The following is a 14544-nucleotide window of genomic DNA, read 5'->3' on the forward strand; positions in this document are numbered from 1 at the left end:
TTGAGGCAAGCTGCCAAAAAGCAAAATTAGCTTTGAGAAGTTGTATTTAATCATTTTTGTTCTGTTTCTACTGCAACTACTACTAAGGCTAAATATAACAAGGGGAAAAATTCTGGAAATGTTGAGGTGGAGGTTGGAATAAACTTAAACACACTTTGGGTATACAGGTTTTCGAATCGGCATAACGGCAAAATCATGGCAATAGCTTATTGTATTAACTTGAAACTTCCAGGGCTTGATGTTCAACTGACCAACAGGAAATGCGTTAATACTACTGCAGCTGCGAATACTAGGGCTATTACTATTGATAATAGTATTTGTCTTACCAAAAAGCAATATAGAACACTACAACTGTTACTAGCACTGGTGCTGCTACCGTTAGTACTACCACTACACTGCTAGTACTACTACTAGCGTGACTACTACTACAACTAAGGTTAAGGATGTGAAGATAAAAATTTCAAACAACATTGAGAAGTAAGTTGAAAAGAAACAAATAACGACGTGTGCATGCAGGCTGTCAAAAGAATGTATCAGCAATATCTTAGGAATGGCTTTAAGATTAAAATTAAAATTTACAGGGCTTGTTGTGGGGGATGTTGAACTAATCAAAATGTGTGTACGCTACTGCTAGTTTTACTACTACTATTACTACTTCTACTACTACTGCTACTACTACTACTAATACTGCTACTATTACTACTACTAATACTACTACTGCAATTACTGCTACTATTAGTACTACTACTACTACTACTACTACTACTACTACTACTACTACTGCTACTACTACTACTACTACTACTACTACTACTACTACTACTACTACTACTACTACTACTACTACTACTACTGCTACTGCTGCTACTATTATTACTGTTATTACTACTGCTGCTAATGCTAAGTGTATTAAGGCAAAAAATTTCAGAGAATTTTGAAATAGGGTTGAAGTATATCAAAACAAAATATGTGCATACAGGTTGTGGAAGAAACGGATCATCGAGACCCCAGGAACTGTTTACGGTATTAAGTTGAAAGTTTCAGCGGTAGTTGAGGAGGATGTTGAAAAAACAAAAGGTGTTATTTGCATACTTCCACTAATGCTACTACTGGTGCTACTGATACAACTATTGCTACTTCTGAAGCTAAGGTGAGCTTTCAGGGAATGTTTGGAGGGACGTTGAACTAAATCAAAATACACTATGAGCAAGTAGATTCTCAAAAGGGTGTACGAGTAATGTATCAGATACGCTTAGATTATTAATCAAAAACTTTAAAGGTACGATAAGGTGGATTTTGAACCTACCAAAAGGCACTATGTGCATACAAGTACTATTACTACCACAACACTACTGTTGAGGCTGATGGTATTAAGGTGAAACTTTCAGGGAAGGTTCAAATATTTCAAAACACACTATATGTTTGTGGGTTTTCAAAAGGGCATAAGAGTAGTATGTTAAGAAAGGTTTAGAGTATTAAGTTAGAACTTTCAGGTCATGTTGAGCGGGACGTTGAACTAACCAAAAGGAGCTATGACCATGTTACCACTATTGCTACAATTATTACCCCTACGACTACTACTTCTACTGAGGCGTAGGTTATAACGGTGAAATTTTCAGGGAGTATTTAGGGGAATCTTGAACGAAATCAAACCACAATGTGTGCCCTCAGGTTGCCAAAATTGCGTATGATCGAAATCTCAGCAACAGCCTATAGTATAAAGTTGAAACTTTCAAAATGTTTCGAGATGGATGTTGAACTAACCAAAAGGTACTCCATGCATGCTACTGCTGCTACTACTGCTGTTACTTCAGTTACTATCACTGCTGTTACTGTGACTACTATACTGAGGCTAAGGGTAGGAAGGTGAAAATTTCAGGGAATGTCCGGGGGGATGTTGAATTAAAGCAGAACACACTCTATGCATGCGGGTTGTCAAAAGGCATATCAGCAATGGCATAGTATATTAAGTTGGAACTTTTAGGGTATGTTAAGAGGAATGTCGAAATAACCATAAGTCACTACGTGCATGCTGCTATCACTGCTACTGCTACTACTACGGCTGGAACTACTACTACTACTACTACAACTACAGCTACTATTACAATTGCTACTACTGCTATGACTTCTACAACTATCCCCTTTTGCAATTCCTTGCTGAAGGACCGTGAAACGGAGACCAGCACCGCCGGTAAGGACTGGAAAGTCAACTGCTGTATTTTTTACTTTTATTATTGCTGCGACTACCTCTACTACAACTACTACTATGACGATTACTACTAGTGCTACTGCACCTAAGATTATTACGATGGAACTTTAAGGAAATGTTAAGGAGGATGTTGAACTAAATTGAAATACGCTATGTGGAATCAGGCTATCAAAAAAGGCGTAAATATCTCACAGGAACAACTTAAAGTATTGCAAAGATGTATCGGCAATATCTCAGAAATGGCTTGAAGTATTAATTTAAATACTATCAGATGATGAGATTTCAGATGATGAGATCAAATCATCAGATTTTATGAGCAAAAGACACAGTGTGAATACTATTGCTGCTTACTACTGATACTGCTGCTATAATCTACTCAGATTTTCAGACGAAATATTTTCAAGAGGGTGTATATTACGACATTGAAAAATTTTGTACAATCCATAAATAGGAGGCTGAAATATGGATTCTTATAACCAAAAAAAAACGATAAGATCTGATATATTCTTTTTTTTTACCAATGAAAAAGACATATATAAAAAAAATCCAACAGTTCGTGGTAACGAACTGCTGTAGTAAGGAGCGACCCGACTCATTAGTAATTGAAACTCTAAAAAATAAAATTTTGATACAATAGTTACATCAAAAGAATCGCATTTTAATGCTGATTTTAAATATATAAGTTTCATCAAGATTAGTCTTACCCATTAAAAGTTACGATCCTGAGAAAATTTGCCTCATTTTAGAAAATAGGGCAAAACGCCCCCTAGAAGTCATATGATCTTAACGAAAATCACACCATCAGATTCAGAGTATCAGACAAGCTTCTTGAAGAAGTTTCTAGCCCCTATCTACAAAATGTGGAATTTCGCATTTTTTGCTGGAAGACAAATCACGGATGCGTGTTTATTTGTTTTTTTTTTGTTTTTTTCCCAGGGGTGATCGTATCGACTCAGTGGTCCTAGAATGTCGAAAAAGGGTTCATTCTAACGTAAATCAAAAGTTCTAGTGCCCTTTTTAAGTGACCAAAAAATTGGAAGGCACCTAGGGCCCCTCCCACGCTCATATTTTCCCCAAAGTCATCGGACCAAAATTCTGAGATAGCCATTTTATTCACCATAGTCGAAAACCTAATAACTATGTCTTTGGGGACGACTTACTCCCCCACAGACGCCGTGGGAGGGCCTGCAAGTTACAAACTTTGACCTGTATTTACTTATAGTAATGGTTACTAGGAAGTTTACAGACGTTTTCAGAGGGATTTTTTGGTTTGGGTGGGAGAGTTGAGGGGGGGGCTACCTGGGAATATTTTTCTATGGAGGAACTGCTTATGGGGGAATAGACTTTCAATGGAGGGGCGCAGAATTTTCTAGCATTATTTAAAAAAAACAATGAAAAAATAAATTTTAAAAGTTTTTTACTGAAAGTGAAAAGCAGCATTAAAACTTAAAACGAACAGAAATTATTAGGCATGTGAGGGGTTTACCTTCTCGTATTACCTCGCTCTTTACGATTGGGACAAAATTTAAGCTTTAATGTAAAGAGCGAGGTATCGACGAGGGGTGAGCCCCCTCATATACGCAATAAGAACATACGAATATAGAAGTTTGCTACGTAATTTAATTCGTAATATTTTTTACTTAGAAAACGTTCGTACAAAATTATAGGTTATAGTTGCCTTTTTAAGTAATCAAAAATTGGAGGGCAACTAGGCCTCTTCCCTCGCTCTTTTTTCTCAAAATCTTCCGATTAAAACTACGAAAAATCCATTTAGCCCAAAAAAATTAATTTGCAAATTTGGTTTTAATTATTTATGCGCGGAGAGCCAAGATCAAAACATGCATTAATTCAAAAACGTCCAGAAATTAAACAAAAAAAAACAAGTTTTTTAAATGAAAGTAAGTTTTTTTTAATGTGACGACGTGAGGACAGGAGAAGAAAACGAGCTTGGAAATTTGAAGATTGTTGTTAAATATGGAATTTGATATTTCATATGATACAAATTTTATAAACTAATTGGAATTTAACGTTTTACGGTAAGAATGACCGTCGACTTACAATATTTTATTCAGATATTTTTTTTGTGCAATCCAGGTTTAAAAATCGTTTATTTTCTAACTTGTTCATGAATTTAGCGCAACCGTCTTTTTTCTTTAAATCGAATGTTCTATTGTCTCTTCGTCGTATTTACTCGCGAAAATAAGAATTCTTAGAATGGACTTTCAAATATCTCGTTTTATTTCAGGCCTTCAAGGGAAAGATGAAATAAACACAAAGGGTTGGCAAATGAAAAGCTTTAGATCAATCATGAAACTTCTTGGACATGAAAAGCGTATTATCGACGTTGTAAAAATGGATATTGAACAATCTGAATACGAAGCTATCCCAAATATGATTGAAACAGGTAGTTGCGAACGAAATTTATTTTAATATTTATTAATCAAAAGGGATAGTGATTGCATTAGTTGCAAGAATACTTATAGTAGGAGTTGTAAGAATCTGAATCGAATCTGAAATCGAACTGTGTAAGAGAAACGAAGCATTTTCTATATCAAGCAGAAGAAAACAGTTCAATCAAGACAAAATGCCGATGAGAGGGTTTTTATTCTTGAAAACTCTGTTCATTTCCTGCTGTTGAGCCACATGTGCCAAGGAGTAATATTTCCTAGAAATAAAGAAACCCTTTAAGTAGGAAAGAACTGCCAAATTTGGCTATAAATCCTCAGTGGTGGCAACCCAGGACTTATAGGCTCATTCTAATAAAATTTGCTGTTGGTGAAGAGCTCAATTTTTAAGTTTATGTCTTAGACAAAGTTTTTTTTTGCTATTAGTAGCTTTAAGTTTCATTGTATCAATAATTTATCATTGCCCTAGGTAGCATTGCATAGTCACGGTAAAACGAAAGAGTGGTACACTTTTTGGAAAGTAAAAGGGATTTCTCAAGTGGATAATCATCCACTAGTCATTTCCAATGACGTATCTACTTCGTTCTAACTATTTACTCCTTAAGATTATACCCTAAGAACAGCCTAAATAAGGACAACCAAATTTTCAGTATGTGCATCTTGAAGACCGATTGATGTTTTGTATACAAAACTGAAACCACACAGTCAAATTCATCTCTCTACTTTTGACAAATTTTTACTTAAATCTTCAAGCAAAAACATGTCTCCATGACAAGCGTAACAGCACATACGCCCTTTGGAATTTTAAGAGGATAATTTTTCTTTCTTGCATGCCTTAAGGACGTATTTTATTTATATATGCATGTACATATACGTATTTATGTCTATTTAATGTTTTTAGGTATAAATATTTGATTTTGGGTTTCGATCTGGAAAGAACACTATTTTCCAAAATAAGGGTAGGTGGTAACGTTTGCTGCAAGTGGTCTATAATCTTTCTCTACCTGGAATACTTATAGTCGCTATGTTCTTGTTTTGGGTCACAAATAAGTGCAATTACCAAGTCCTTGGAGATGTGCATAAGGATTGATTTTGGGACCAACATTTCTGAGGGAGCCAAAGTCACGACAATACAAAAAAATAGGAGAATTCTGTAAAAAATAAAGTATATATATGCGCAACCTATCCAGAAGATGGCACCAGATTTCCTCAGATAATTTTTTCTTGTCTAGTCCTTGGGGGCGGAGCCACCAGCTAAGTGTTACCGTTTTGGAGAGAGCAGCACAGGTGTGTCACTTGAAGTCGAAGTATTTTTGTCGATACTTATCAATACACACTTGGTGCAACAATGTTCAAAATGTATGGTCTACGTTCAAGAACGTACAACTTATGCCAAAACAACAAAAAGAATTCAATAAACCATACATTTCTGTTTAATGAATGTTCACTACGTGGGTGAAAGCTTTAAGATTCAATCGCTTAAAACCATGACATCCAGTTAGGGACACAGCTAAGGGGTGGAGGGGGGCTTAGAGGTGGGAAGGGGAGAGTTCCAAGGTGTCGTCACCGCTTGTAAGTTTTGGAAACCTTGGAAATATAGCTAGTGTGTCCGGATTTGCCGGCATACTCGACAATTTTGTCGACACTTTCTTTTAATCCATCATCCGAGCTTAAAACTCAAGCTGCACTCTTGTATCCAGTATGACTAGCATAGGTTTGTTAGTAAGAGACCATAACATATGAATGAAAAGTTTTCATATTAATATTTGAATGATAAAAATTCAATGTACTGTCATTGAAATTTGGGTTTTGAATAATCAATTTCAATAAATATTTAACGCTTCTTTCAATCAGATTTTCACGTATTTGTGTTCATGTAACTGATCCTCCATCTTTGATTAATGTTTTTTCTTATTTATCACTTCCAAAAATATCCGCCATTGGTTTGTGAGCTCAGAAGTTGCTGATCAGAAAAGGTAAAGAAATGGCCTAATTTTTGGAATCCACAGTGAATTATCGATGCTGTTCTTTGCAGTGTAAAAGAACAAGGAGAAAAATCTGAGTATGAATATGGGCAGAGAATGGGGGGATTAAACCTTGGGTTTTTTTCTGGAGACGAATCCATCCGTCTGTTTTATCGGTATCGTATCGGTACGCTACGATTATATCAATATTGGTATCGGACCCTAAAATACAAATTAGCCGGGCCCTAGTTACGACCTACCTTAATCAGCTTAGATTTTCCCTTGCATTTTCTCTTCTATTTATATTTAGCTATCCTTTTTTATCTGTATTTGTTTCTTCTTAATATGTAGCGCTAACATTGATAATGTATTGTGCATTGTGCATGTGCATGCACATGTATTGTGCGTGGTGCATTGTGCTACTTTAGACAGATGCAACACATTTTAGCTTTGATTAAAAATTTAGTTTTTATTTATGTTGGGAGCATTACGAAGCACGAGCCGTTCACCAAATAGCACGATGACAAGAACAGGCATTTTTCATTTGCCCCTTTTCAAACAGATAGCTTCCACTTGTTTTTATTTTTATTTTTTATTTTATTTTATAGTATTCCACTTGTTTTTATTTTCTTAGCAAGCTGCTTTGACATTTCTTCAGAAGTTACTAAACTATAAAACCTTGTGCTGAGCCAAGAAATAGATGCACTCAATATTGATCAAACCTAAATAATTGCCTTGCATAATTAACAACCTAATTTTGTTCTAGTATTTTCATTGTGGAGAGTGTTTTGACATTTCTTCTTTCATTTCCGCATTTCAAACCATGCTTCATAAGAAAAGTGTTCTTATGAGGTTCGCCAAGCCACCTGAGGCCGAATCAGCGGTGTACCCCGCTTCTCCACCCAATCTGTTCAAAGCTCCACTCTTACTCCTTCCTATGAAGTTTCAGATCCTATTTAATCCTTTCTTATGACTTCTTACCACCCCATTCGGGAACGACTTCCTTTTCTTTTTGCCCCAGGTGGATGGCCAAAAGAACAACCATTGGCAATCTGTAATCCTTCATCAGTAAAACAGTTCTAGGCGTTTACTCTCCCTGAGAATACCTCCCACCCCCGAAAAACACCCTCACAGAAAACATCTCCTCTGGAAAATACCCCCCCTAGAGAATATTGCCTGGAAAATATTCCCCTCCCCGTGGAAAATATTCACACAGAAAATACAACTTGCAACTGGTTGGTCTCCAATCACTTTCGACTAATAAAAAAAGACTAGAATCCCCTCGTCTTTCCCTTAGAACTAATTTAGTATTTATCTGAATCAGAGCCATATCAAACAGTTCGTGGTAACGAACTGTAGTAAGGAGCGACCCGGCTCAATAGTAACCAAAACTCTAAAAAATGGAATTTTGATACCAATAGCTATATCAAAAGAATCGCATTTCAATGCTGGTTTTAAATATATAAGTTTCATCAAGTTTAGTCTTACCCATCAAAAGTTACGAGCCTGAGAAAATTTGCGTTATTTTAGAAAATAGGGGGAAACGCCCCCTAAAAGTCATAGAATCTTAACGAAAATCACGCCATCAGATTCAGCGTATCAGAGAACCCTATTGTAGAAGTTTCGAGCTCCTATCTACAAAAATGTGAAATTTTGCATTTTTTGCCAGAAGGCAGATCACGGATGCGTGTTTATTTGTTTTTTTGTTTTTTTGTTTTTTTTCTTTTTTTTTGTTTTTTTTTTTCCAGGGGTGATCGTATCGACCCAGTTGTCCTAGAATGTTGCAAGAGGGCTCATTCTAACGGAAATGAAAAGTTCTAGTGCCCTTTTTAAGTGACCAAAAAAATTGGAGGGCACCTAGGCCCCCTCCCACGCTAATTATTTTCCCAAAGTCATCGGATCAAAATTCTGAGATAGCCATTTTATTCAACGTAGTCGAAAAACCTTATAACTATGTCTTTGGGGACGACTTACTCCCCCACAGTCCCCGTGGGAGGGGCAACAAGTTACAAACTTTGACCTGTGCTTACATATAGTAATGGTTATTGGGAAGTATACAGGCGTTTTCAGGAGGATTTTTTTGGTTTGGGGGAGGGGTTGAGAGGAGGGGGATATGCTGGGGGAACTTTCCTTCGAGAATTTGTAATGGGAGAAGAAAATTTCCATGAAGGGAGAGCAGGATTTACTAGCATAATTTAAAAAAAAAACAATTAAAAAATAAAAGTGAAAAAGCTTTTTCAGCTGGAAGTAAGGAACAGCAATAAAACTTAAAACAAACAGAAATTATTACCCATATGAGGGGCTCACCTCCTTCTAATACCTCGCTCTTTACGCTAAAGTATTTTCGGTAATTTCAACTACTTATTCTACGGCTTTTGTGATTCAGGGGGTCATTCTTAATGAATTGGGATAAAATTTAAGCTTTAGTGTAAAGAGCGAGGTACTGACGATGGGGCGAATCCCCTCATATATGTAATAAAAACATGAGAATACAAAAGTTCTTTACGTAAGCTAATTTATAAGTTACGTAAATCTTTTACTAATAAAAAGATTCGTAAAAAATTAAAAGTTCTAGTTGCCTTTTTAATTAACCAAAAAATCAGAGGGCAACTAGGCTTCGCCCCCCCCTCTTTTTTCTCAAAATCATTCGATCAAAATTATGAGAAAGCCATTTAGCCCCCCCCCCCCCCAAAAAAATATGCAAATTTCGTTTTGATTATTCCTCTGCGGAGAGCCAAAATCAAAACATGCATTGATTCAAAAACGTTCAGAAATTAAATAAAAAAAACGAGTTTTTTAACTGAAAGTAAGGAGCGACATTAAAACTTAAAACGCACAGAAATTACTTCGTATATGAAAGAGGCTGCTTCCTCATCAACGCCCCGCTCTTTACGCTAAAGTTTTTTACTGTTTTAAAAAGAAGAATTGAGAGAAAGACTGTTTTGTGTATGGCATATATTAATGGCCTATATGATGGCTGAATTTTTGTGCTCGGAACAGGGTGTGTTAGGGGGGGGGGAGTTACGTGGTAAGATCTTTCCATGGAGGAATTTAGTATAAGGGAAGAGATTCTTCATGAAGAGGGAGCAGGATTTTCTAGCATTATTTGAAAAAAAAATGAAAAAATATATAACAAATTTCTTTGCAATTGGAAGTTAGGAGCAGCATTAAAACCTTAAAACGAACGAAAAATATTATGTATATAAGGTGGTTCGTCTTCTCCGCAATACCTTGCTCTTTACGCTAAAGTATTTTTAATAATTAAAACTATTTATTCTACAGCCTTTTAAATGGAGGGCTCATTATTAAATAATTGGGACAAAATTCATACTTTAATGTAAAGAACGAGGTATTGACGAGGGGGTGAACCCCCTCACATACATAATAAAAATATAGAAGTTCATTGCGTAAGTTAATGCGTAAGTTACGTATATGTGTTACTAATAAAAACGTTCGTAAACAAAAGTTCTAGTTGCATTTTAAAGTTACCGAATATTGGAGGGCAGCTAGGCCTCCTCCCCCAGTTCTTTTTTATCCAAGTTATCCAATCAAAACTATGAAAAAGCCATTTAGCCAAAAAAAATTATTATGCAAATTTCGTTTTAAATATTCATGTGCGATAATATTCAAAACATGCATTATTTCAAAAACGTTCAGAAACTAAATACTTTTTTCTTTAACTACAAGTAATGAGCGACGTTAAAACTTAAAACGAACATAAATTATTCCATATATGAAAGGGGTTGCCCACTCGTAAACATATTGCTCTTTACGCTAAAGTTTCTATTGTTTTAAGAAGTAGGCTTTTGACTAAGAGTCAAACCTTAGCTTAAAGAGCGGGACTTTGAAGGGGGACAGCCCCTTTCATATACGGAATATTGATCAGAAATAATGAATTTGAAATAATTAACAAGAGGGGTTGCCCCCCTTCTCAGTATATCATTATTTAAGCTAATGTTTGACTTTTTGTTCCAATTATTTAAGAATGAATTTTGGCACGCAAGGACCTTTTAATTAGAATAATAATCTTTTTAAAAATTCAAAACACTTTAGCATAAATTGCGAGGTACCAAGGTGGGGGCAACCCACTCATATACGTAATAACAGCCAAAAGCAAATTCCGAGAGAAATTTCCGTTTCGGTTATAAAAAACCTATACTGGGTCCAGGAGGAAAAGAATGGTCAGTGGGAAGGAGTATTTTTCCGTTGAGCTGCGAGCCGGATTTTACAGAATTAAAACAAACATCAGAAATTACATGATTTTTTTCCAATTTGTAAAGCAGAAAGCAAAAAGGGTCATATAAATTTAAAATACACATAATTCATATTGTAAAAGCAGAAAATTATTCCTTCATCAACATCGCAATCTTTTCACTAATGTCGCAAGAGGGCTCATTCTAACGGAAATGAAAAGTTCTAGTGCCCTTTTTAAGTGACCAAAAAAATTGGAGGGCACCTAGGGCCCCTCCCACGCTCATTTTTTCTCCAAAGTCAACAGATCAAAATTTTGAGATAGCCATTTTGTTCCGCATAGTCAAAAACCATAATAACTATGTCTTTGGGAATGACTTACTCCCCCAAAGTCCCTGGGGGTGGGGCTGCAACTTACAAACTTCGACCAGTGTTTACATATAATAATGGTTATTGGGAAGTGTACATGTACAGGGGGCTATGTGGGAGGATCTTTCCATGGAGAAATGTGTCATGGGGGAACAGAAATTCAATGAAAAGGGCGCAGGATTTTCTAAAATTACTATAAAAAAACAATGAAAAAATAAACATGGAAATTTTTTTTTCAATTGAAAGTAAAGAGTAGCATTGAAACTTAAAACGAACAGAGATTATTACGCATGTGAGGGGTTCTAAAAATACTTTAGCATAAAGAGCGAGGTATTTAGGAGGAGATAAATACCTCGCTCTTTATGCTATAGTATTTTTAGTAATTTCAACTATTCATTCTACGGCCTTTCTGATTCAGGGGTCATTCTTAAAGAATTGGGACAAAACTTGCGATTTAGTGTAAAGAACGAGGTATTAACGAGGGTACAAACCCCCTCGTACACATAATAAAAACATAAGAATATAAAAGTTTGCTACGTAAGTTAATTCTTAAGTTACGCATATTTTTTACTAATAGAAAAATTCTTTAAAAATAAAAATTTATAGTTGCCTTTTTATGTAACCGAAAAATTCCATGGCAACTAGGCCTCCTTCCCCATCCCTTATTTCTCAAAATCGTCTGATCAAAACTAAGAGAAAGCCATTTAGCCAAAAAAGGATTTAATATGCAAATTTCATTTTAATAATTTATGTGTGGAGAGCCAAAATCAAACATGCATTAATTCAAAAACGTTCAGAAATTACATAAAAAAACTAGTTTTTTTAACTGAAAGTAAGGAGCGATATTAAAACTTAAAACGAACAGAAATTACTCCGTATATGAAATGGGTTGTCCCCTCCGCAATCCCTCGCTCTTTACGCTAAAGTTTGACTCTTTGCCACAATTCTGCTTTTTAATACAATTAAAAGCTTTAGCGTAAAGAGCGAGGGATTGCGGAGGGGACAACCCATTTCATATACGGAGTAATTTCTGTTCGTATTTTAAGTTTTAATGTCGCTCCTTACTTTCAGTTAAAAAAACTAGTTTTTTTTATGTAATCTATATTAAAATTCAAAACGAGTACTGACTGATTCAAAAGTCAGCTTATATAAGTAGCTAAACCCTCTAAACCAGTGATTCCCAAAGTGGTCAAGGTGGGCCCCCAGGGGTGCACGGAAAACTTGACGGGGTTTAAGTTGGTGTGACGAAAAATAAGGGCTCACAATCAGTGAAAAAGAGTCCACGAAATTTTATCTGATTTCGATAGTGAACAAAAAAAAATATTGGCTTGACTTCACCTATCAATATAAGCAGATATTATTCTAAGAAGCTCAGCAACTGTTACTTGTAAAAGCTTTCACTACAACATTCACTACATTCACTGTAGCATTCATTCACTATAAATATTCACTAGAACATGTCAAGACTTGCAAAGCACTGCTTCTGCCATCAACGCCTTCTGCAACGCTTGTTTAGAACTGCAAAGGGACGAAATATGACTTGTAGTGAATGTGCTTACGATCTTGCTTGAACTTGTATGATTCTTCACCAATATAAACACGAATGGTAAGGATAAACGTTTTTCATTTATTTTCGAATTTGTGAAAGGAAAAGTAAAGCGAACCGATGTTTTTGTTTAAAAAGTAAGTAATCGCCTGCCTTTATGCTGTAACTTCGTACTTTTAATTTATGATTTGACGATCTATTTTACACGTAAAAAAACAAACAAAGAATGAAGTCGGATCAGTCGTTTTCATAAAACTTCATTATTGACCTTAGCGATTTATTGCTTTTAAGATAAAGAATCAGTTTGCTGACAGTTCTTTGTTTATTTCATTGCAATAATTAATTAATAAAATTCATTGCTCCTTTTCTGTTCAAGTAGCCATATCTTGTTCAGTAAGACTGCCATAAGTTTACTACAACAATTTTTTTAATGTATGAATCCAACATGGCTGAATCCAAGATGAAATGTCGACAATACAGTGTTAACTATTTAGAATTTGGTTTCTACCATCAAAAGCAGACAAGTTGTTGCCCATTATGCAACAAATTTTTGAGCAATGACTCTATGAAACCATCAAAGCCTGAAGATCTAATCCTGATAAAATAGATAAAGATTTGGAACATTTTCTTAAAATAGAAGGAAAAAAATGAGAAGAGGCCCACTGTGCACAGTATGTTTGCTTCAACATATGAAAGAAATGATAATGGCTTGCGAGCATCTTACAATATTACATGACTTATAACAAAATCTGGAAAACCAAACATCATTGGAGAAAAATTAATTTTACCCGCTGTTGAAGATGTTTTAAAAACTATTTTGAGCAATTCCCCATTTGATATACTCAAAATAATTCCTTCGAGTGACAACACTGTGCAAAGACGTATTGATGAAATGAGCTCTGATATTGAAAGTTTCTTATGTAATTATCAGCAAACAACTCATTTTTTGATTCAACTGGATGAGTCAACCTTACCTGGTAATGAAGCATTATTATTGGCATATGTTTGATTTGTTAATTCATGAAGAGTTACTATTCACAAAAACTTTAAAGACGGACACAAAAGGTGAATCAATATTTATTGTCCTGAGTGATTTTTGTGAAAAAAAAAATCAATTCCATTTACAAACGGTATTTTGGTGTTAACTGATGGGGCTCCTACCATGGTCAGGTGGTTTCGTGGGCTAATAAGCCATCTTAAAAAAAATATACCAGAGGTAACAACAATTTACTGTGTCATACACTGACAACAGCTAGTAGCGAAAAATTTGAGTGAGGAATTCACCAATCACTTCAATTTGTGACTAACAACTCATTTTTCTATTCAACTGGATGAGTCGACCTTACCCGACCTTACCCAGTTAACAAAATATGAAGCAATGCATTGAATACGTGTTTATTTGCACAATTGTGCGATGAAAATGATGAAGGGTTTCAACGATTGCTCTTACATAATTAAGTACGCTGGTTATCGAAGGATGCATGTTTAACAAGATTTTACTTAAATTTTAAATTAGTATTAGAGTGTCTGGAAAGTAAAGATCAAAATTTAAGAGAAAACCTAATCAGTTCGAAAGCAGACACCGAGTATTTGACAGATTTGTTTAATAAAACTTATGACATTAACTTACTATTACAAAGGGGCAGTCTCAATTTATTAAAAGCAAAGGGTGTAATTTCAGCTTTTCTTGGAAAATTGAAATATATGAAGCAAAATATCAGTTGGGGCGAACTTTCCCAGTTTTTAAACTGTTTTCCAGTTTTTAAACTGTGATGAGGATATTCAGACATACGTCCAACCTTTAATTACCCTGCATGATGACTTCAAAATCAGATTTGAAGATATTCAGACGATGGATAT

At 35.3% G+C, this 14544-nt stretch overlaps 2 protein-coding genes across 2 annotated transcripts in view; one reads left to right on the plus strand and one right to left on the minus strand.

Annotated features, from left to right (window-relative positions):
• The window catches only part of LOC136029075 (probable methyltransferase-like protein 24), a 42937-nt gene that overhangs the window by 25111 nt on the left and 3282 nt on the right, over positions 1 to 14544 (plus strand). The window contains exon 3 of the mRNA XM_065707123.1: positions 4455 to 4613. Within this exon, the coding sequence (XP_065563195.1) occupies positions 4455 to 4613 (159 nt within the window). The remainder of the gene's footprint in view (positions 1 to 4454; positions 4614 to 14544) is intronic.
• LOC136029074 (probable methyltransferase-like protein 24) overlaps positions 4684 to 14544 on the minus strand; it is a 110336-nt gene continuing 100475 nt past the window's right edge. The window contains exon 4 of the mRNA XM_065707122.1: positions 4684 to 4874. Coding sequence (XP_065563194.1) covers positions 4831 to 4874 — 44 coding nt within the window. The 3' untranslated portion in view covers positions 4684 to 4830. The remainder of the gene's footprint in view (positions 4875 to 14544) is intronic.

This window comes from Artemia franciscana, chromosome 7, assembly GCF_032884065.1.
Source record: "Artemia franciscana chromosome 7, ASM3288406v1, whole genome shotgun sequence".
NCBI lineage: Eukaryota > Metazoa > Arthropoda > Branchiopoda > Anostraca > Artemiidae > Artemia > Artemia franciscana.